Below are 24,318 nucleotides of genomic sequence, written 5' to 3' on the forward strand. Positions count from 1 at the left end.
AGGGTGCTTTCATCTGATTGCTGCAGCTCATTTTGATTTTGTGCTGATGAAGCTTTGACTGAGTTATCCTATTTTTATTTGGCTGGCACCTTGCCCTTGCTATAGCAAATACTAACAGTACTTGTCAAGGACACTACGGGGAACTTCAGTTTGCTGAAGTGAGCTGGGGAAGCAAAAAAGGGAAAAAAATAGATTTATGTTGAATCCACCTTGGCAGATGGTCAGATGACACGTCTTGCAGGACACCCTGGGAATTCCAGAGATCTGCAACAAGGAAAACAAACCTGACTTAATATTTTCTTATGAATCTTGCAGTGTTTCATCTCTGTAGCATCAATGGGCAGACACAAGCACACACTGATATTACCATACTGATTAAACCAGGATTCATCTGTGTATTCCAATTCTTCTAGCAAAAAAGAATTGGAGAAGGCAGGATGCGGTGGTATTCATAAGAATCATTGCAATGGAATTGGCATTTACAGTTTACCTCATTGGGAAGAAGCAAGCTAAGCCGATTCATGAGTTTACTTCTCAGTACTACTCAAGTCAGAGAGAACAGATTGTGTCTTTATTCTCTATCCTTTTGTCCCTATCAGTGTTTTATCTATGAATATTCTTCATAACATTTTCTAACTAAATTAGCTTAAAGTGTTCTTTTTTTCGTGCTAAACGGAGTTGACCTTTTAAATCTTGCTTTATGCCTACTTCCTTTGTAGATTTCTTTAGATTTTACTATTAATTTTTGCTTGCAAGAAATATTTTTTTTTAACTTTTTCTTCCTTTTCTTTTAGCAACTTAACATCACTTCATGTGTTGTACTGTCAAAATAGGCCTTTGGGAAATTAATTACTATTACAGGTGAAAGATGTTAGGATAAATCTGATGAAAGCACAGTCTCTTTTTTGTGTTTCCCAAATCTCCTCTAAGATGTAATGTATGCCCTGCAGCAGAAACCAAACTTTTGGTTTTTTTTAGATTTCCCACCCTCTGCTCCCTCAAAGTTGGCCATGCAAATGAGAAAATATTCTGCCTAATTATGCCCAGTGAGTTTTAATTTTATTTATTACAGTCCCAGGGTGGGACTGAAAAAGCAAACACTTAATATTACAGTCACTCTCACACAAATACCTGCAGTGCATTACAGAAACTGTTAAAAAAATGAAACCCACTACCAAAAAAACCCCAAAACAAACCCTACCCAGAAACCAACACAATATACCATCACCCACAATTGGGCATCCATTCTTGTCATCCTCTCTAGCATTGTTATTTTCAGCATTTTGTGTCCTTGCAGAAATGTCAATTGTTTCATACTCTAGATTATTTTTTTCAATTCAGGAAATCCTCTTACGTTTTCCCTTCCTGGTTTTATAGCAATGAGTCAGATGTTTTCAGATAACACTATTTGAGTTTGGATGGTAGGAAATGAATGGGTGGTAGGATGAGTTCATAGATACATAGAATACCGGGTTGGAAAGGACCTCAGGGATCATGTAATCTAACATTTCAAGGTAAGAATATAGGTTAAATGAGATGACCCAGCTTTTGATCATTTGTATCACCTTAAAAAGATGATTTCAGTCCTGTGAGTAATTATTTTCCCCCTGAGCTTTTGTGTCTTGCCTATTTCCAACATAGACTTCACTGGACATATTTACAAGTACCAGGGCATGCACTGAAGCTTGTAGTCAGTTTCACCTCTGTGCCTGATGAGATCATGGAGCAGATCCTCCTAAAGACTCTGTCAAGGCAAATGGAAGACAAAACAGAGGTGATTCAACCATGGCTTCACCAAGGGCAAATCACGCCTGACAAACTTAGTGGCCTTTTATGATGACCTCACAACAACCATGGACAAGGGAAAGACAACAGACATCATCTACATGGACCTGAGTAAGGCATTTGACTCTGTCCCACATGACATCCTGGTCGCCAAACTGGAAAACCAGGGACTCAATGGGTAGACCAGTCGCTGGAGAAGGAATTGGCTGAATGGTCACACACAGGGAGTGGTGATCAAGTGCACAATGCCTGCCTGGAGACCAGTGACAAGTGGCATCTCTCTGGGTCAGTGCTGGGACCAGTGCTGTTTAATGTCTTTATTAGTGATCTAGATGGAGGAAGCAAGTGCGCCCTCAGCACGTTTGCAGATGACACCAAGCTGTGTGGCACAGTTGACTTGCTAGAGGGCAGGGATGCCATCCAGAGGGACCTGGACAGGCTGGAGAGGTGGGCCCAGGCCAAGCTCATGAAATTCAACAAGGCCAAGTGTGAGGTCCTGCACCTGAGTCAGTGCAGTTCCGGGCACAAATCCAGGCTGGGTGGCAAATGACTGAAGAGCAGCCCTGGGAGTCTGGGTTAATGAAAAGCTCAACATGAACTGGCAGTGTGCACGTGCATCCCAGACAGCAACAGTGTCCTGGGCTGCATCAAGAGAAGTGTTGCCAGCAGGGCAAGGGAGGTGATTCTCCTCCTTTACTCTGCTCTAGTCAGACGCCACCTGGAGTACTGTGTACAGTTCTGGAGCCTCCAATACAAGAAGGACATTGAACTGTTGGAGCAAGTCCAGAGGAGTGCCACGAAGATGCTCAGAGGGCTGGAGCACCTCTGCTATGAGGAGGGGATACAAGAGTTGGGGCTTTTCAGCCTGGAGAAGAGAAGGCTTCGAGGAGACCTTACAGTGGCCTTGGCCTATCTGTAGAGGACCTACAAGAAGGCTGCGGAGGGACTATTAACAAGGTCTTGTAATGACAGGACGAGGGGTAATGGGGTTTAAACTGGAAGAGGGGAGATTCAAACTAGATGTTAGGAAGGGGTTCTTTACAGTGAGAGTGGTGAGGCACTGGAACAGGTTGCCCAGGGAGGTTGTGGATGCTCCCTTTGTTGAGACGTTCAAGGCCATGTTGGATGTGTCCTTGAGCAACCTGTTCTAGTGGGAGGTGTCCCTGCCTATGGCGAGGGGGGGGGGGGGGGACACTAGATGATCTTTGAGGTCACTTCCAATGTGGACCATTCTGTAATTCTATTTAAACCATGAGGAGGTAGCTCATTTTGGAGTGTGAATCTTGAAAACTCCCTTTATACCACACAAGTTTTAGGGTGGATGGACAAGACACAGAAAAACTTCACTTGAAGTAGTGTATGAACTTTTTACTGTCAGTTGAGTTTGCTCTGTAGTCGCTGTAAAAGAAGAACATGTTTGTACAAAGCAAAGTTTATAAAACTAGTCAGTCACAATAGAAGACACTGCCTCTGAAGAGGAGGGATTTTTTGCCCTTTGTGTGTCTTTAATGTGAATGGGAGAGAATGCTCAGATTATTTGAGGTATGCCATGGTTTGGTTTTGTCTGGCCTGCCTTAATTTTATGGGTTTTTGTTTTCCCTGACTTTGTTTAACACATGCAAGAGCAGCTGCAGAAAACAATGATTCAGGCTCATAAAGGGAGCACTTGTCTGTAGAAACAGAATGCAAAACAAAGACAGGTTCTTCACATTAATTTCCCATATTCACATCACTGGATCTGTTTTGAAGACAGATTGTGTTTTAAATTTGCCTTATTCTTTTCCAGACAATTTGTTTATTTTCACATGAAGGAATGCAATGGTTCTGAATTCAAATCTCATTTCGCTGATACCACTGCAGAATAACTAAGAGCAGTGCTGATCTGTCCCTTGAAATACATTCAATAGATTCTCTAAGGGAACTATAGAACTAGTTTAAACAGGGTGAACTCCTTTCTCTAACTGAAACTGCTTGTACATGTGGAAAGATTTTTGAGTTTGAGATACTTAGCTTTTGTCTTTAATACAGTGAAAGGACTTTCTGCTAGTTCTGGAAAAAAAAAATTGCCCTCAATGAGACCTATGTGAAGGTAAAAAGGCAGTTTAGGGGTTGGTAGAAGGTTACTTAAGTGGCTTTTGAAATCCAGCTTGAATGTGAAATTGAGTTTTGGGGCAGTACCTGAATAGACCTCCTTTGCTCTTCCTTTAGAGTCAAAAGTCAAGGGATGTGCAGCCCCATGATAAATTAAAAGCCATCTGTGAGGATGCATGTAGAATATAATGTCCTGTGCTTGTTTGTTTGTTTGATTTTTGCAGATGGCTTTTGCTTTGTAAAATGATGAATTCTAAATGGAACAGCTGTCCGTACAGGGTGGCTTATTTGCTTTCCTTTTTTCATTTCTAGATTTATTTGCATTACATCTTTTCTGCTGATGCCAAGCCAAGCTGTCAGTCAGCACAGTTACCTGTCTTAAAAATGTAGGTGTTATAACAACAAAGCAATCATATCTTTAAAAAAGGCCTTTTACCTAAGACATAGGTAACAGGCTTTTTCCCCTTCACGTGTGCCAACAGCAGCACAACTTCCTCCCTCCCACGATTCTGTCCCAGCCACATGCCTAAGAGCAGTTGGCATCAATATTCAGATCTTCAAAATGTTGCTTTCACAGTGATATGCAAGTGCAGAGTGTGAGAAGGTGACCAGTCATGAAATATATTTTAAAAGTTCAGTCATCAGATTTTTCAAATATCAGAAAGAAGGAAAACTTAGCTTTGTGACAAATTTTTAGAATTGCATAAATGCCTGTTTGTTTGTTTGCTTGATTTTGTTTTCTTTTAGATTTATTTTACATCTGTTCACACTGATAAAGGAAATGATTTCCAGCATGGAAAAGAAAAATTGTCTTTGTTCACATTACTGTTCTGTTTGTATTCTGTGACTTCTCATGACATAATAAATAAAGGGAAGAACATGTAGATGGCTTTTTTAAAAAAAAAAAAAAGAGAAAAAGAAGTGTTTTACAGCACCTTTTAAAAATCTGATGTTCAGTTGTCTAAAGTTGCAAGAGAATAGTGAGGCTGAGAAATTTGATGCTGATCAAGGGAATGTGTGCTGAGGAATGCCAAAGATTTGGAGTGTTAATTCTTTTGCATCTTGTCTTAATATTGTTTATACTCTTTCTCCTTTTTATCTTTTCCTCCTTCTGGTTCTTGTAGTTCTTTTTAGTTAAGGAAACCTAGTCCACTATTTTGCCACAAACAGAAATCTAGGGGGAAACAAGACTGTAAGTGCAACACTGTAAGAGTTGGAGCCACAAGAGAAGTGGCTGAGGCAACTGGGGTTGTATAGGGTGAAGAAAAGGAGGGTCAGGTGAGACCATATCACTCTCTCTATCTGAAATGAGGTGTAGTGAGATGGGCATCAGTCCATCTTAACAAGAGGAAATGGCTTAATGTTGCCTCAGGGGAGGTTTAGGTTGAATATTAAGAAAAAATCTTTACCAAAAGGGTTGTGAAGCATTGAAACAGACTGCCTAAGGAAGTGGTAGTGACAACACCATCTCTGCAGGTTTTTACAAGACATGTAGATGTGTTGAGGGATGTGGTTTAGTGGTGACTTTGCAGTGCTAGGTTAATGATTTGACTTGATGATCTTAAAGGTCTATTCTAACCAAAAGAATTCTGTGATTCTATGTGCTCCTATGGTATTTCTTTTATAATACTCTGGTCTTCATTTGTTTTCTCCTTGGTAAATCCCTGAAGTTACTTGTTGTTTGTGTAGGAACACTGGTGGATTTCTCTTTGAGTGCTTGTCTGGTATCCCCTTGTATCTGTTTCTTGAACCAAAATAATGTTTGGCAAGGAATTTTGTATGTTTCCAGCTCAGTGGAGCAATGCCAAGATTGTTACAACTGGCCTCAATCTATTGAAATTAGTGGAAAGACACCATTTTACTGAAGGAAAGTATCAGCTGTCACAATAACACCATGAGTTTCATCATAATGTTAGTGCTTACTTTATCCCTGTCAATGTTATATTTGTTAATTGTACATGAAATAACTGCAACTCATAGAGAGGAAAACATGCTGAATTGAAACTAGTTTGAGGTAAGATTTAGGCAAATGCTTTCTTGATAGAGAAACTTCTAAATTTCATTTGTTTTCTTGTTAGTGAATTATTGAGTTTTAGGGATTTAATGGTTGTCACCAAATTTTGTATATTGACAGCCTTAATATTCAGAATATGTGCTCCTTTTTCTGTCTCTAATAGTTCTATTTTTTCCTCTTTATTTAGGAAGAATAGAGTGGTACAGGCAGGATGTGTTGTGCTGACTATAAGAAAATGTGAGAGGTGCTTATTGAAAGTACTGGATTTATTTCCAGTCAAGTGTAACATTAAATGGATAGAACTCCTTCAGCCTTCCCACTCAAGTAATTTTGCCATTGTTAATTCTTCATCATTCCTATCAAAGGGCCAAATTTTGCCCTCTAATATCTATGCAGCTTGTCCTTTGAATTCAAAAGAAGTGCACATACAGTTTTAGAGGTGAATGTTTCATCTAAGGACAGTGAATGCTTTTGTGCAAGCTCTGCATATTGCTCACTTAGTTGGCTAAGGTGTGTGTTTTCCAGCTTGGCTAAAGGAGGGAACATTTTATTTGCTTCATTTATTTTTTATAAGATTCATTCACTGTAATATATTCGATGAATTACTCTGGATTCTGGAAGATCAGAGTCCCTTGCTCTGTCACAAACTGTCTTAGGCAAATAATTAAATTTCAGTGTTCCATTTATGATAATTGCAAAAATTGAGTTGATGTATTTGTTTGTTTCAGTTGCAAATAGGCCAGAGGCTGCCTGCTGCAATTTTTTGCCTATTAAGCCTTCCGTGATACCACTCCTTTTGCTAACATTACTTGATTCTACTGGAATGCAAATATGAATTTATATTTTAAAATGTATGCATTTAAATCCTTCGCCATGAGAATCCAAGACAATTAGCAAATGGAACAATGTGTGATTTATCTATTCCTTGATCAATTTTAATCATAGCTATTTTTTAATTTAGAGTTCTCAGACAATTAGGATAAATTTTGCTTTTAATGAAGACACAACTGTTCAGCTGGAATGGGATTATGGTAATTATTAAAGCTGCAAAGAAATTTGTTTCATAAGCTCCTAGAAGGTTTGGTTATCTGACCAAAACCAAGATCAATGCTGTTAGTGCTAATTAAAGCAAATAGATGAAGGAATAAAAAAGGCTTAATTCTAAATTTCTGAATATCATTTAAAGTTTACAAGACTTAGTTTAACTTGCATTTTGTTCATTGTTGGGTGAAGAAAAAGTGTCTGCATTTGTAAGACAAGTAACAATGAGAATTGACCTTCAACTTTGTGTAAAGCCTTTGAAAGGAAATGGTTTTAGGGGAATAAATGTGGCTAAGTTTCTGATACAAACCACAAATGACTAGTAATTAGGTCTACTGCATTGGGTTAATTAACAAAAGGTAGCTTAAAATAGGTAGAAAACATATTTGTCTGTTACACTGATGATATAAATTGTGGTAATAATACCATTTTTTTAACCCCTCTCCAAAGAGCTCTATTAATATCAGATATCTCTTGTTGCTAGCACCCAAGTGATATGAATACAACTGCTGCTATTGTGTAAGAGATATAAATGAATTTTTATCACCGTAAATCAGACAGAAGTAAGGGTGATATGCTGAGGGCAAAGTCAGGCATTACTTAAGCGCAAATTATTGCAGATCTACTCATGGGAAAAATCCATACATATCACCATAAAGCTGTTGAACCCCTGTGCTTCTCCGTTAGCCTTTGGGACAAAGCTTTTGGGGAGTTGCTGGTTTGAGAGAGCTGGTGTTGTCCTGCAGAGCATAGCTGGTTGCAGATCACACATGAACCACCTCTGTTTATGCCATTCTGTAGGCAGCTGTTGCTTTCTTCAGGATAGACACAAAGCCTCTAAATTTCTCTTCATCGTAGACATGTGGATGTAATGGCAGAGGAGCTGGCTGGATGTTAAACTGTGTTAAGTTTTGTTGGTTGCTTCCATATCACACAATTAAAAGCCAAAATCCCATCCCTTCTCAGACTTCTCTCTTTACAAGGATGGGACAAACCCATTCGTTTTTGCCATCTCTTTTTTTGTGTGTTTTGTTTTACTAAAAAGGTGTTCTGCACAAATATGTAAAAAGCTTCCTGGTGAGCCACAGTGAACCACACATCTGTTTCCTATTCTCTCTTTTCATTTTGTATTTAAGCCCGATGATTAATAGAAGCCATAACCATGACTTCTAGAAGACCAGTATAGCTTGTAATTGTCTTAAAAGGTGTTACAGATAGTTAGGAATAACATACTTTCTTCTTCAATTCCTTATGTCTCTAGTATTTGAATATTAAATAATATTAAGTAAGCATTAATCAAAATAAATATTTCATATTAATGTTTTATTGGAGCTTAAAATGTTATGTACAATGGTGTAAAAACCCAAGAAAACCTCAGTTCTATAGCAAATCTTAGACTCACGCATATAGATGGGTTTGTACATATATATATATATGTATGTATAACTGTGTGTGTATGCAATTGTATGCAACATAGTGAGGACAACAGATTAGTCTAATAGGCCTCTATGTCCAAAATCAGTGTTTGGCAGCTCTAAACAGCCTTATACTCAAGTATGTTGATGAATCCTTGCCTGGTGGGGCTGGTGAAGATGATGACTGTTAGTGACATAGAGGTTTTCTGCTTGCATGTGTGAAATGCATTTTAATTTAAAGGATTCTAGAAAATCTCAGACTGAAAGTCACAGTTAAATGTAAAAATATTTTAAGAATGAGATGAACTACAATAAAATCGTATCTTCAAGTAGTACAGCTAGACTTCACCAGTAACACAACTGAAAGACCTGGACTTTAAAAAAGGATTTCAAACTCAATTTACGGCAAAGCAAACCCTAATGGATTACTGGTTGTATAAGATAAATTGATTGCCTGTTTTCTATCCACCCACCCATGACAATTGAATTAGTGGTATAAACATGTTACTCATTTTTCAAAAGCCTAACACACAATGTAAAAAAGATTATCTAATATATGTTAGGGGGTGGGATTTGGGGAGGTGAGGAAAGAAAAAGCAAACAATGGAACAATCTGCTTCCATTTAGGCTGGTGTAACTCCATGGCACTGCCTGCATTTACATCAGCGTACTTCAGATCAACATTCACGTCTTGTCTTGTAGATTGAATTTATCTCCCACAGCTTTTGTTTCCGTTCACTTCCCAAGCTGCATGTTATTGTGTCTCTTTCTTCTTCCAATAATTTTGTTCACAATAATACTTTAGAGGCATACCAACTAAAATGAGGGGAAAGAAGAGAGCATACAGAACTCATAATTAAAGCATGTTTTTCTTCTCACTTCTGAGATTTGCATGCAGTTTGTGTTACCATGAATGTAAGTTGGCCTAATTGTAATAACAATGATGACCATTTAATCAGAGAACAGGAGATTCTCTTTTGAAAAAAGATTTCAATGGCATTTTCATCTGCAACTTGTCTTTCTCTGCTCTTTCTCTGCTCAGAAAGTTTGTGACACTTTAATTGCTAACAAGTGGAGGACAAATGGCATGTTTTTATTGGGAGTGATCTTTACCTACTTGCTGGATACATTAAATGTTGTTGTTTTCAGTATTTGTATTTGAAGTGATCAGAGGAATAAGTAATGATTTCAGGTACTATACAGTGATTGAGCCATAGGAAACTCCTGCCTGACTGAGGAGTTGAAACATTTTTTTTTTCCAGCACATAATTTTTACTGAAATGTTTATAATTTTGTTTTTGTTTTTCAAAAAAAACCCATACAAAACCCGACCTTGTCTCCAATTAGATGTTTACCCAACTACTGTGAACATGGAGGAAAATGCTCTCAGTCCTGGACCACCTTTTACTGTGATTGTAATGATACAGGCTACATGGGAGCTACCTGTCATAACTGTAAGTAAATTCACATGTACAGTATTTGTTACTGCAGCTGGTATATCAAATCTGTTTCAACTGGCACAGAAACTAGAAATGAGTTTTGTCAGAGGTCATATTTTATTGGAGGATGTAGCATGTCCTGACATGGTTTAAACAACTCAAGAATAGGGCTGGAACCACACAGGAATCCATTTTTAAATATACATGTTTCTTGACAAATATTTTGGAGAAATCAAATTCAGATTATTTTCTTCTTTTTTTTTTCCCTGAGCGAATATTAAATTCAGTCATGTTACATACATGTAACAGACACATTGGTCATTATAAATTTAGTTGAATTTAGCTGGGCTGAGCTAGATGATTTTGCTCTGTGTTTGGAGCTATATGTCACTTTAGCAAGATAATATTCTTTACTTTTAGGTGATCCGAAAGTTCATGTTGCAATAATTAATTTTTCAGCTATTTATTAGTTTGCAATTTTGCTGAATTACTATTTGTGCTGCTGCTATTAGCAAGAGACAGTACATGCAGCATTCAGCTATGGAAATCCACAGTTTAAGAAACATTAAAGATATTTTATAGGGTTTTAAAAAGTAAATAAATTGAACACTAGAGGCACAACATGCTGGATATTCTAATTAAAAAAATAGAGAACAGAGAAGCCAGTATAAAGTCTGTTTATACAGCTGACTGAAAGGGAAAATAGAAGATGAAGGTAAACTTTCTATTCTGTTACTGGAATTAAAGAGAAAAAAGAGTAAGTTAGCATAACTCAAACCACAGACTGATGAGATACATTTTTCCTTATTAAGTTAAAAATAAGAAGAGAAAGAAATGTACTTAGGGGTTTGAACCTGAGAATGTTTCCAGCTGTACCCTGATTCTGGATACTTTAATGGTTTTATAATTAATGGTGAAGTCAGCTTAGGTGTGGGGTCTGCAGCTGACAGAGAGATGTCTTTGAGAGGCTTATTCATAGATTTGTCATCTGAAGTGTCATTGTAAGCACAAAAGAAGTTAAGAGTTTGGTACAGAAATCGTGTCAAGTCAAATGAAAGGTGGGAAGAAAAACGCTGAGTTTAGAGATTGGGAAGAGGGTTTACTTTTGTCCAATTTTTTTTGTCATTCCTCTTTAAATTCTTCAAACCCAACACAGACCACATGCAGTGATTGAGGCCATAGCAGAGTATTTACACCAGCTGATGGCTGGTACAAAGCTAGATGGCCAAATCCACTGGTGAGGAGGGAGAGGCTCCTTGGGGAACGAAGAAGCCTGTTGCTATGGACCATCAAATGCAATAAGGGATGCTAACCTCTAGGCTACAGCTGCTCTGTCATATTAGCTGAGGGGTCTGAGGCTCACTCTGTGTCTGTCTCTTCTAGTTCAGTGCAGTTGTGTCCAAAGGAGACCACCTTACACTGCAGAGGATTGATTCATTACTGGTTTTCCCTGTAGACATTTTCGTGGAGCTGGTGAAAACTCTCCTGCTCTCAAAGGCACATACATAGCTGCTGTTATTAGGAGTTCACTGATGTAAAAAGTACTCAGAAAAATTTCTCAGAAAGATCTTTTTTTAAGCAGATCAAGCTGTACAGGCGTGTGATGTAGAGCTATTCAGCTGCTCGGCTTATTTACAACCCTATTATCAACAGCTAATTTGATTCCAGCTAGATTGTGGAGCCAGCTGCCCTGCAAGCCAAGAAGTGCTGATAAATTGCAACGTTAGTCTGCAGAAATGCGTTTGTGTGCTTGGAATGTGCAATGACACCAGTTCAAAGCTGGTGGGCAAATGCAAACGGTTGATAAGAAACCTGCAGAATAAGAAATGTTATCACTCAGCTGATAGTGGCTGATGTACAGGACTACCTTGCAGCAGGTGAATGAAAACCACAGATCCGATCACAACTCCAGAGTATCCTCAATGACAGACAACTCTTCCAATCATGTAATTCAGTGTAGTTCCATCAAAGTAAACCATCTGATTTCTTAAGTTTGAAACATTATCTCAACAGGTTTTGATTTTGACTAGAACACTGAGGCTGACAGGCCTGAAATTGAACTTGTACCACTTTGGAGAGGCAATTTCATTTATTAAACTACCCTTCAGACCCAAGTCCATGCAGCAACAGTGGAGAGGTTTAACTGGCAATCTGCTCCAAGTCAGACACAATGTAAATATTTTCACTGTCAGATGGATTTCTTTTCTGTCTGAGCTGCAATGTGAATTTTGTGTGTGGTGCTTGTAAGAGGTGGTTAATATGCTATGCTTTTAGAAAGAACTTCATGATATGCATTTACAAACCTAATTTATGTTTTATCAGCTCATAATAGGAGACTTTATAATTTTAAGAACAGAAATCTGAAGACAATGCACTGTCCCTAACTTACTTTTATCATCTGTAAAGTGTTGAAATACATTTTGTGGTTGATACATAAGCAGTTTTACTGCTTTCTTCCAAATATTCATGGACACACTGGATTCTGCTGTGAGGACCAACTAACAATGCAGACTATCTCAGCTCCAAAGACTTTGCTGTTAAGTTTATGACAGAGAAAATCATGCTGGAGCAAGTGATGGAGCGACAGGAAATCTTCGTCAGCATCTTAGGTGGCAGTATCAGTCTGGCAGTCTCAGGTACATAATTATTGCTAGACTTTGTTGTAAGAAAAAATCATAAAATAGAAATTAAAAAAGAAGAAAAAAGTGAATGCTTACAGGCACGAAGAAGTGACATGAGAGAAGGCAAAAATGTTTGAAAACCAAGAAGAGCTTGTAACCAGAGGAGTTTGACATTTTTGACAAGGCAAATAGCAGAATGATAACAGGTAGATAGGTTGGAAATATGTCATGAAAATCAAATATAAATAATTTGAGTTTGATGTAACAGGGAGGAAGTAAACATTTACAAGGCAGAACAGTAAGGTGATAGAAGACAGAGCTGAGACAATGTTTGCATGACCACATCAGATACAGGGGACAAAATTGTGTCTGTCATGACTGAAAATGGGTATACTTGAAATTCAAGACATGTGGATAAAGCAAAAGTGCACATCTCAAGACACACATAAATAACTAGCTGGGTCTAGTCATTGTCTTAATATAATCTTCCTAGAAGCAGTCTTCTGCAAACCTCAGGTATTCTGTTCACTCAAAATCCTTTCTGATCCTGAAAGCTCCTAAACTTTAACAGGAGATGTGGCAATCTAGCTGACCCAGATGAAGATCCACCACTGGAAGGGTATAGGATTATGTCCCCATAAACAGCTATTCTGTGACAGGCAAGTTTCACCCTGAAGTCTCCTCATGTCCTGCTTCTCCTCTTTACTTCTCTGAACTTAACTATTAGGTAAAACCCATTGGTGTTTTCTGGATTTTGGTAACATATGGGGAGACTCTGAATGATTTCTGAACAGGTTGTTTCTTTCATAGCTGTGGTAGTTTGAGGCATCCCAGGTCTCCCTTAAACAAACCCGTAGGGACAGAGAGCCATCCCAGGGGGATGGACCTGCTTGTCCCAGGGTATTGTAAAATTGTTATTCTATTCCCTTTCTGGCATCACAGCTTACAAGGTAGTTTTATGCACGTGTTCCTCTTATCTCATGGTTCATGGGAGAGCTGGCAAGCAGGGATTTGGGCCACTGAGGCCTTGTAGGTGCTGTTTGTGGGGGGCATCTTTGGCCTACCTTACAGGCCGACTTGGGGGTGGAAAGGGTGGAGGATTCTAGAAGCCCAGTTTGGGCTTAGTGGGTTTTATACTTATCATACTTGATTGCCTTGTATATATATGCTTTTATGAATGGAATTTCTCTCTAAACTTCCAATCAGCATACAGCATCCTCATTCTTACTCTTGAAAAGGGGTAGGGGTGATTCTGTTCTCCAGAACTGGCTGTGCTCATGGCCCAGACTGAAACAATAGCTTATTATCTGGTGCATGATTCCATTCTCTCTTTAATAACTGTCAGTCCTCCTTCGAATACTGCTTGTGGAATATTATTGATACCTTCCAAGTATTTTGTTGGGTTTTTTTGGGGGGAGATGAGATTTTTTTTCTTCCAAGGGGGAAAGAGGATTTGTGTTTACCTCTCATCATTCCAGCTTCCCGTGCAATTCACATCTTCTTGCCAATTACTTGCAGCACTCATTAGTGTTTTCATGTCTGCATTACCTGTAGTTGTGAAACTCCAAATCATGGTATAATGTTTTGCTGACACAAGTGTATAAAGACATGTAACTCAATGAGGGATATAGAACTTGCACTGACTGTCCCATGTGCCCATTTCACTGCCCGCACTTTGGGGAAACTAGGAATAACCCTACAGGATATTAAGCCAGTGGTAGCTGAGTTACATTTGCTCGTGTACAAGTGTGTTGTGCTTTAGTTTCTCCACCTCTTTGGGGAAGAAGGTCTAGTTTGCAGGTATATTAGAAGGTATGTGATCTATATTGTCTACCAAAATGGTATGGATTCTTTCTTTTTAAACTATTGTTTGCTGACTGCTGCTTGAGCTGATCTGTAGCTAAAACAGTGGTTTGAGGATACAAACCTGTGAAATGCATGGGTTTGGTTTTTTTGGCTTATCTTTTAAATGTGCTTCATGCAGCTTGCATTTAAATAGGCTGGAAGATTAGCTCAGCTGAAGCCTTTTTAATAAGAGATACTTTCTCCAGTTCTGCAGTGTGATGGGTAGCCTCCTGATACAACAGGTATTGGAGTAGCCTGATATAATCCAGATAAGAGATGATTCTTTATGTAATCACATGTATGAACTATAGCAAAAGAGATAATAATGTAATGTCTGCTTTCTATTTGCAGAAACACTGCTGTTAGTATGCAGCTAGAGAAAATTGCCTGGGTGGGGATTCAGCTCATCTAGTTTTTGCTGTCTGATACTGTGACTGTGTCATTCTGTGAGCTGTTTTAAGAACTTGACTAATCTCACTGTGATATAGGATGTCCATAGTAAGTTCATCAACCACCTTTAAACACGCCAGGGAGATTAGATGTGCAGTAGGCAGCTGAAGGTAGATCAGAATCAGAGAGAGAATGAGAGAAATAGATGGGGAGGAATTGTAAATGTGAATTTATACAAAATATTTTAAACTGAAAACTCATAGTTTAAAACCTGCATAGGCATCTCTCTTTTACTATTAATTCTCCTTGTAATTATAATAGTGAAAGCGGTAGGGCAGTGTAAAATGGCCCCAAGATACAAAATGTTTTAACTTCACTGCAAGATAATGATTAGTAATCTTTTCTTTCTATGACTTGTGCTAGTTTCTTAGCCTCATCTTCCCCTTCTGTATTTCTGTTATTTTTAGATATGATAATTTTCAGATGACCTTTACTCTTAGATGATGAATATTGGTATAGAAGATTATGAGAACCATCATAACGGTTTTATTCTTCATATTCTGGCAATGTCAATACACCCCAAAGCTTTGCAATGTTATTATTAACAGTGTAGTTTAGTTCTGGATATTTGCTTTGGTGTGTGGTCCATCTTGCACATAGAGACATATGTTTTATTGGCCTAGGTAACTCCATCCAATCATGCAAAAGTCACTGATAGGAAATAACATAACTTCAGGCTTTGCAAATATACTTTTTAGTATTAATATGCTTATCATATACGTAACTTTTATTCTTCAAAGCTTAATATAGCCTCAGCCAGATTGTTAGCAATACCAGAGCTGGATCATAAAGTGCCAGCCATGGATTTGGTAATTCTACTGTGTTCCAACGTAGGGAGATGCATACACATTTGCTGCCTGGGCAAATGAGGCACAGAAAGTTTCAGTCCACCAGATGTCTAAAAGTGAGTGTGGTCATGTCATTTACATGTCCTGAGTAACCAGTTTTCCTGTCTGAGATTCATGGAGCAGGTTTTTTTTCCACGTGTTTTTAAACACCTTGTTGTTCTTTGGCTAAACATAACATGATTAATATTCGTATCAAGCCTTTGGTACTTTACTTGATATTTTTGTTCACACCATGCTTCTGGCATATGAATTTTGTAATAATTTGCTGTCTTATTAATGCTTTCCCTTCACGTCATGTATCTATAAATTGTACATCTGCATTTCATTTAAAAAAAAAAAAAAGTTTAAAAAAAAGTTTTTCCCTGTGCCTGACATTTCCTAATAAATAACAAAGAGGATATTCCACTTTGGGACTTCAGAACTGAGCATGTTGGGGAATAACTCAATCTCTCTTTGAAGCTTGTCTGCATTAGATATGATCATCAGCATAGGAGCATCACTAATTTGAAGAGCAAAGCTGAAATACCATGCTCTTGGTCATTACTCTTAAAATGATGTAGGTCTTCCTGCTTTCTTGCAGCACTTGCAGGACTTGCAGGTCACCCTGCGCCAGCAATGGGCAGGGGCTGCTGGGGTATGTGACTGACACAGTTGCCTTCAAAACTCAGCAGGGAAGTGACAGATGGGGATAGGCTGACATGACCTTTTGTACCTCAGCTGAGGGGAGTCTTAGTTTGAATTGTAGGAAATTGTCTAATCCCCAAGTGTAATGGAAGGATCCCTCACAAGCATCCATTTAGGTGACATTTTGGTGAAAGTAATTTTAAAGCCATCTATGAAAAATAACATTTTCTTTATCAGATGAGTAAATACATATTTTTAAAAAGGAAAAAAATAAGCCATCTGTCATCCAGGCACATCACAGTGGGGACTGCATTAGTCTGTCAACAGTAGAGCTGTCAAAATCCAGTTTTTGAGAGTACGGATTTCATTTCCTGATGTTTAACAAGACAACTGTATTGTAAAGGTGAAAATGATAATAATTTCCAGACTTCATTGCCTATGCTAATCCCTCTGCTGTTGGAGTGAGAAGAGAGAGAAAGCTCCCATTGCATGTTGTTTTATTTGTTATTGAGAAACATGCTTGATCGAGCACTCATTACTCCAAGAATGTAAGAACAAAATTGTCAGGTCTGAGGTGTACAGGCAGAGAGTGGAACAGTCATCTCCAGTCTGCCTTCAGGAGCTCTAAGCACTTCCGTGAGCATGCTTAATTCAATCTGTGTCAGCATTTGTTCCTGCCATTTGTCCAATGTCAGCCCGGGGATGTTTGCATATCCAAGCTGAATCCCCAGCTCTTACTGGGCTTTCCAGTCTAACCAATAAGTAATTTTTCACCTCAGAAGACAATAATTATTAAAGGCCTATTATTGCTCTTTGCATCTAGGGTGCAAAGAATTGTAAAGCAATGAAATGAGTCCCAAATGATCTGGCAGTAAGTGTTCTGCCTGAAATTTTTCATGATTGTGCAGTTGTTAGTGCATAGCAGCATCTGTCTTGCTGCTGTGTTTCAGCCAGGGAGTGATTTAATTAATCAAGAATTCAAGTTCTTTACACCTCTGTAATGTTTTTGATATATTGTATTCCCATAAAATGTTATCTCCATCTAAGAAATTTAAAATTATCAGCTATTTCTATTAGATTGTGAGAATCCAGTCTAGAAACTACAATGCTAGAGGATTCATTTCACTAATCATAACTAGTACAGCTCAAATTCTGATTCTCCAGCTCAGAGTATTTTCAATGGAATGTGTGTGATCAGTTTCCAAATGAACTGGAAGTACAGTAAGAAAGAAATATGGAGAATTTTAAGATTTGCTTTTATTTTTTTGAGAAAAATTATCTTGTCATCCATTAAATACAGAAAAGGACAGAGTTCTCTGATTAAAAAAAGACAAAACAAAACAAACCCACAAACAAAAATCCACAATTAAACAAACTGCTGTTCATTTGAGGCTTATGCTCTTGGTTGTATCTACATAGGTAACAGTTTACTGGGTAGAGGGGCAAGATATTTACCTTTCTTGGTCTCACAGAAGTAAAACTGAAGTCTGGGTATTACTGTAATCCCTGCACTAAGTCCAAAAGCGAGAACTATTTTACATATGGGTGAAGAAGGCATGTACTTGGGTGAATCAAATATCCATTCATCCACTGGAAAGAAAGGACTTTAAATATTATCATTTGCAGGATTTCAAGTCTTCTTTGTTCCTTTTTTTAGCCAAAATATGGCTGAAGGTGAAAAAAGAAATTAAAGTGGTCTGAGAAAGTGGAGAGGTTTTACAAGTTAGAAATATGGGGCCAAAGGAAACAGAGTTGTTAAGTGAAAAAGAAAAAAAAATGGGGGCAGCTAAAGGCTTATCTACCAGGTAGCTTCACAATGAAACAGTAAGCATATGCTTAATGAAGGTTATCATGGAGACTGCAGGTGAGCTTGTTAGGGCAAAAGTAAGATGGAAAGGCAAATGTCAGTATAGCAACAGATAGTCAGTGAAAAGCTGAATAAAAATATGTTTTATTGGAAAGGATGGAAGGTTGACCTAGCAAATGTTTGTATTCAGTCATGCGCTATAAAAGATTTCAGCTAGGACAGGGATAGTCTCTTCTGTTTTAAGGACTGTAATTAATTTGGATTAATAGATTCAAGATACTTCAGAGAGCTGAACAGTGATGAAATTGCTCATATTTAAAACTTGTCAGGCTCCTGCAGTGTGGTGAATCAAGTCTGAATTTTCAGTTGTAGAATAAAGCTAAGAGAGATCGCAGCCTAGTTAGAATTGATTACAGCTTTCAGTGTACTGTGTGTGCTCTGTCTGACCAGCTGTTAGGGTCTTGATGCAGGCATGAGAAAATGAAATTCTGTAGCTCAATGTACACAGAAGGTCAAAACAGGTTCTTACAATGGCATTAAAAACTTGATGCCTTTCTGTCATTGAAGGCTCAATCATGGATCAATAGTTTGAACCTCAGTCAGTCAAAGTGCATATTTATAGCTTCACTAATGTGCTTCTCTACAGATTTACTGTGTGTGGCATGAAAAAATATGAGATATGTATGTTTCCATAATTTTGATTTTTGAGCTTATGAATCTTTATATACCAGGAGATGTAAGAGAATTGGTTGACAGTGGATTGGGGATTAAGTATTTACATTATAAATACTGATAAAAGTTTGAAAAAACATTTTTTCAAGCCTGGTGAATGTGAGGCAGGCTGTGGATGTAGTCTACCTGGACTTCAGCAAAGCCTTTGACACTGTCTGCCAAAACAAGCTCCCAGCAAAGCCGGCAGCTCGTGGCTTGGACAGATTCACTCTGATAGGGGTCAAGAACTGGCTGGAAGGCTGGGCCCAGAGAGGGGTGGTGAATGATGCCACATCCAGTTGGCAGCCAGTCAGTAGTGGTGTTCTCCAAGGATCAGTGCTGGGTCCCTTCCTGTTCAATGATTTTATTGATGATCTGGACGAGGGGATTGAGTCCATCATCAGCAAGTTTGCAGATGACACCAAGCTAGGAGCAGGTGTTGAAGGTAGGAGATCCCTGCAGAGGGACCTAGACAGGATGGATGGGTGGGCAGAGGCCAATGGGGTGAGATTTAACAAGGCCAAGTGTAGATTTCTGCACTTTGTCCACAACAATCCCAAGCAGTGCTATAGGCTGGGGACAGAGTGGCTGGAGAGCATCCAGGAAGAAAGGGACCTGGGGGTACTGGTAAATAGTAGGCTGAAGATGAGCCAGCAGTGTGCCCAGGTGGCCAAGAGAGCCAATGGCATCCTGGCCTGCATCAGGAACAGTGTGGCCAGTAGGACAAGGGAGGTTATTCTTCCCCTGTACTCAGGACTGGTCAGGCCACACCTTGAGTACTGTGTCCAGTTCTGGGCCCCTCAATTCAAGAGAGATGTTGAGATGCTGGAACATGTCCATAGAAAGGCTATAAAGCTGGTGAAAGGCCTGGAACACAAACCCTGTGAGGAGAGGCTGAGGGAGATGGGGGTGTGCGGCCTGGAGAAGAGGAGGCTCAGGGATGACCTCATTGCTGTCTACAACTAGCTGAAGGGAGGCTGTAGCCAGGTGGGGGTTGGTCTCTTCTCCCAGACAACCAGCAATAGAACAAGGGGACACAGTCTCAAGTTGTGCCGGGGGAGGTCTAGGCTGGATGTTATGAGGAAGTTCTTCCCAGAGAGAGTGATTGGCATTGGAATGGGCTGCCCAGGGAAGTGGTGGAGTTGCCATCCCTGGAGGTGTTGAAGAAAAGCCTGGATGATGCGGCACTTAGTGCCATGGTCTAGTTGACTGGATAGAGCTGGATGATAGATTGGAGTGGATGATCTTGGAGGTCTCTTCCAACCTGGTTGATTCTATGATTCTGTGATTTCTTAAGCACCTGGGAAAATGAGAAGAAAACTAAAGGAAAAGATATCCATTATGATCAGTTAGTAAAGCCATGTTCAGAATAAGCGCTCTGAATTTGATGAGTTGGTGATCTGAAAAGCTTGTTTAATTTGAGGTACTTAAAGCTGAAAGAGATACCTAAGAGAGAATTTTGGTATATGTGTTTCACAGAGGATTATAAGGGCTTGAGAGATAGATATCTTGAAAGCTGCTAGTGTTGTGCATCCTGGAATACCATCAGCATGGCTCATCCTAGCAGGTAAGCAAGAGCACATACAGTACTTTTGGAAACATCTCTTGGTATGAAGAATGGGGCTCTCAGGCTGCATCAGTTTCTGTAGCTATCTCTGGGAGGATTGTGAACTTCTTATGAAACATTGCAGCAGCCTTTACAAAAAAAATATTTAAAGAGTGCACTACAAAATCAGCCCAAGATCCAATGTTGTAGTGATTCTGGGGGAAAAATAAATGGATAAAGGGCAACAGAATATACCTTTTTTTTTTTTTTTTTTTTTTGTGACTAAGTGAAGCAGGTATTTCTGATGTCCAGTTTCCCTTACTAAATCTGGGACCTTGGAGTCAACCTGTTTCATGTTTTGTCTTCCTGGAATAGTCACTGTTACAAGCATCACTGTCAGCTAGCACTGCCCCTGTTACACCTTTTACACTTTGATTTTAATCTGTGCTGTAGCTTACTTTAATGCTTTTACCTGCCATACCTGACTGTGAGGTGCAAGCCATACTTGCAGGGGCATGCTACTGACATCTCTTTCCATTGAGAACATTCGTAATGCAACTCCATGAAGCAAATAGCTTTATCCTGAGTGCCTGTGGGAATTCAGTGGCAGGAACTGCAGAGCTGTTTCACAATAGTGAAGCTTGTTCCCAAAAGGGCCTGAGGAAACACAGCAGTGGCTGAAAATCATAAACTGATTTTCGGTGGTTCTGGCTTAGTGAAACAAGCATTACTCAAAACTGTCATTTTGTTTTCAATAGCTGGTATAAGTCAAAATTAGTCGAAAAATGACTGGGAAAGTTAGAGAAAGAAAACTGATCTTGCTTTTTTGAGACAAAACAAAACTTGGAAAGTTCATTTTTTGATTTTTTTTTTAAAGTTCTTGGTTAAGGTTTTTTTTTAAAAAAACAAGCTGTTGCGAAGGGGTATTCTGCTGCCTATGCCAAATTTGGCTAAGGGGAGAAATTAATTGGGGTGAAATAATATTCTATAAAAATATATATTTATTATACTCAATGTTCTGAACTCTTGCCACCCCCAACCACTCTATATTAATATTAAAATGATTCTACACTGTCATGAAAACATTCTAGGATAAATATCTACAGTAACTTGTTAATAACTAGCAAACATTCAAACTATAAACAGAGAGAGGATTTTTCACTGCAGCAAATATCATTTGGGGTCTATATACTATTTGCCCAGCAGAAAGGGCTGGAAAATGATTCTGCTGTATGGCAGAGGTAACAGATATGACAGAGGCATTAAAGCATTTACTCACAATTCTTATTAATCATCAATCACCCTCCAGGGCCGTGTCACAGCCTATTACTAGTGTCCAACCTTCAGGGGAGTATTTGCCTGTGGACTTTGAGCCTGGAATCCTCCAGCTTGTGGGGAGAGGATGAATCTTCCCAGCTTGTGGGGAAGTGACAGTCTCTGACCTGGTTCTCCAGGTGAAGGATGCAGTCTCTCTGCCCTTGTGCTGCTGGCTTGTCCTAGATGCTCTGTCCAGGGATTCTTAGGCAGGATCCCAGGTGCAGGAGTAGGATGTCATGCAGTCTGAGCACAGTTCTCACGTGGCTAGCAGGCCAATTGTGTGCAGACAATCCGGAGTCTGCTTCCTGGTTAATCAGTGGCAATAACGCTTACCAGGCAATGATAAGGCAGTGGGCATGCAAGATATGCATGGCTTGTTGGGAGTCTGCACTCTGTAGGTAAAGGCAGGCAATACAGGATCTGGTCCTGATAACACAGTGGTGTGCAAGTGTGCACAGCTGGCTGGGAGACTGTGGGGTCCACATATATATAGGCAGGCTTAATTGAGCTCTGCAACTAAGTATGCAAGCAGGCAAGCAATGTACGGGGTCCAAGCTTGTTGTAGAGGGCCTGTAGGCCCGAAAGCAGGCTTATTTATGCCTGCTCTGCCCGGACATGTCTCTCTGCCTGCACCAGGGGTAAACGAGCACAAAGGGGCACAACAGACCTGGTGCCATAAAGTCAGTTGCCCAGGACACCTGACTGTGTAAGTCCCCACATGCCCAGCTCGTGCCTGCCTGGTGCTGGGCCCATGTGATTCTCACATTTGGAGTCCAGGCCTGTGGGTTTTACCTAGTATGGTAAGGTTTGGCTGACTGCCAATCTGATTGGTCATTTGAGTGGCCAATGAGACCATTAACTCTCGGCTCACATGTAATAAATAGGGGCGCACAGGCTCACGTGCAGCCTTCCCCACATTACTTGTGGCTCCGCCACATTGCTTGCTTGCCTGCCTGTGTACTTCCTTGCAGCTTTATGCCTGCCTTTATATGGTTGCCTGGTGCGCACCATTGCCGCAGGTTGCCAGGAGCAGAGCCACTTGTCTGCATTCGATCGGCCTGAGAAACCAGCATTAGACCTGTGCTCAGACTGCACAGAATCCTGCCTCTGCACCTGGAGATCCTGCCTGCGTACCCCTGGAGAGAGCAGCCAGCAGAAACCAGCAGAAAGGTCAGAAACTCTTATTTCCCCTGAAACCGGAAGATTTTGTCCTCAAAGTCCACAGGCAGAGATGAGACCCTGAAGAATTGGACACTTGCAATAGGCTGTGACGTAGCTCTGGAGGGTGATTTCTTATCAATCTGAATTGTGAGTAAATACTTGAAATGCCTCTGTAATTTCTGTTACCTCTGCCAAAAGCAGAGAGCAGCTTTCAGCTCAGCTTTGCTGGGCAAATAGTGTAAGACCCCAAGCGACATTAAGCTGTGGGGAAAACTCTCTTTGTTAATAGTTTCAATGTTTGCTAGTTATTAATAAGTTTCTGTAGATATATATTCCCATAATGTCTTCATAACCGTGTAAAGAACAATTTAATATTAAAGTTCAGTGGTCAGGGGTGGCGAGAGTTGAAAATATCACAATATCACAGTATCACAGTATCACCAAGGTTGGAAGAGACCTCACAGATCATCAAGTCCAACCCTTTACCACAGAGCTCAAGGCTAGACCATGGCACCAAGTGCCACATCCAACCTTGCCTTGAACTGCCCCAGGGACGACGACTCCACCACCTCCCCAGGCAGCCCATTCCAGTGCCCAATGACTCTCTCAGTGAAGAACTTTCTCCTCACCTCGAGCCGAAATTTCCCCTGGCGCAGCCTGAGGCTGTGTCCTCTTGTTCTGGAGCTGGCCACCTGAGAGAAGAGAGCAACCTCCTCCTGGCCACAACCACCCTTCAGGTAGTTGTAGACAGCAATAAGGTCACCCCTGAGCCTCCTCTTCTCCAGGCTAAACAACCCCAGCTCCCTAAGCCTCTCCTCGTAGGGCTTGTGCTCGAGGCCTCTCACCAGCCTCGTCGCCCTTCTCTGGACACGCTCAAGCATCTCAGTGTCCTTCCTAAACTGGGGGGCCCAGAACTGAACGCAGTACTCGAGGTGTGGTCTGACCAGTGCAGAGTACAGGGGCAGAATGACCTCCCTGCTCCTGCTGACCACACCATTCCTGATGCAGGCCAGGATGCCACTGGCTCTCTTGGCCACCTGGGCACACTGCTGGCTCATGTTCAGGCGGGTATCAATCAGTACCCCCAGATCCCTCTCTGTCTGGCTGCTCTCCAGCCACTCCGACCCCAGCCTGTATCTCTGCATGGGGTTGTTGTGGCCAAAGTGCAGCACCCTGCACTTGGAGCTATTGAACCCCATCCCATTGGACTCTGCCCATCTGTCCAGGCGGTCAAGGTCCCGCTGCAGAGCCCTTCTGCCCTCCAGCTCAGTCACATCTGCCCCAGCTTAGTGTCATCTGCAAACTTGCTGATGACTGACTCCATGCCCTCATCCAGATCATCTATGAAGATGTTAAAGAGGATGGGGCCCAGCACAGATCCCTGAGGGACACCACTAGTGACTGGCCTCCAGCTGGATGTGGCACCATTCACCACCACTCTCTGGGTCCGGCCCTCCAGCCAGTTCCTAACCCAGCACAGAGTGTTACCATCCAAGCCGCGGGCTGACAGCTTAGCCAGCAGTTTGCTGTGGGGGACAGTGTCAAAGGCCTTGCTGAAGTCCAGATAGACTACATCCACAGGCCTCCCCACATCCACCAAGCG

General features: G+C 40.4%; 1 protein-coding gene across 2 annotated transcripts in view; it reads left to right on the forward strand.

Moving 5' to 3' along the window:
* Positions 1-24,318, forward strand: part of CNTNAP5 (contactin associated protein family member 5) — a 366,715-nt gene that overhangs the window by 205,883 nt on the left and 136,514 nt on the right. For both annotated transcript variants that reach the window (XM_064157679.1, XM_064157672.1), the window contains exon 11: positions 9,694-9,800. In XM_064157679.1, the coding sequence (XP_064013749.1) occupies positions 9,694-9,800 (107 nt within the window). The remainder of the gene's footprint in view (positions 1-9,693; positions 9,801-24,318) is intronic.

Source organism: Pogoniulus pusillus, chromosome 2 (assembly GCF_015220805.1).
Source record: "Pogoniulus pusillus isolate bPogPus1 chromosome 2, bPogPus1.pri, whole genome shotgun sequence".
NCBI lineage: Eukaryota > Metazoa > Chordata > Aves > Piciformes > Lybiidae > Pogoniulus > Pogoniulus pusillus.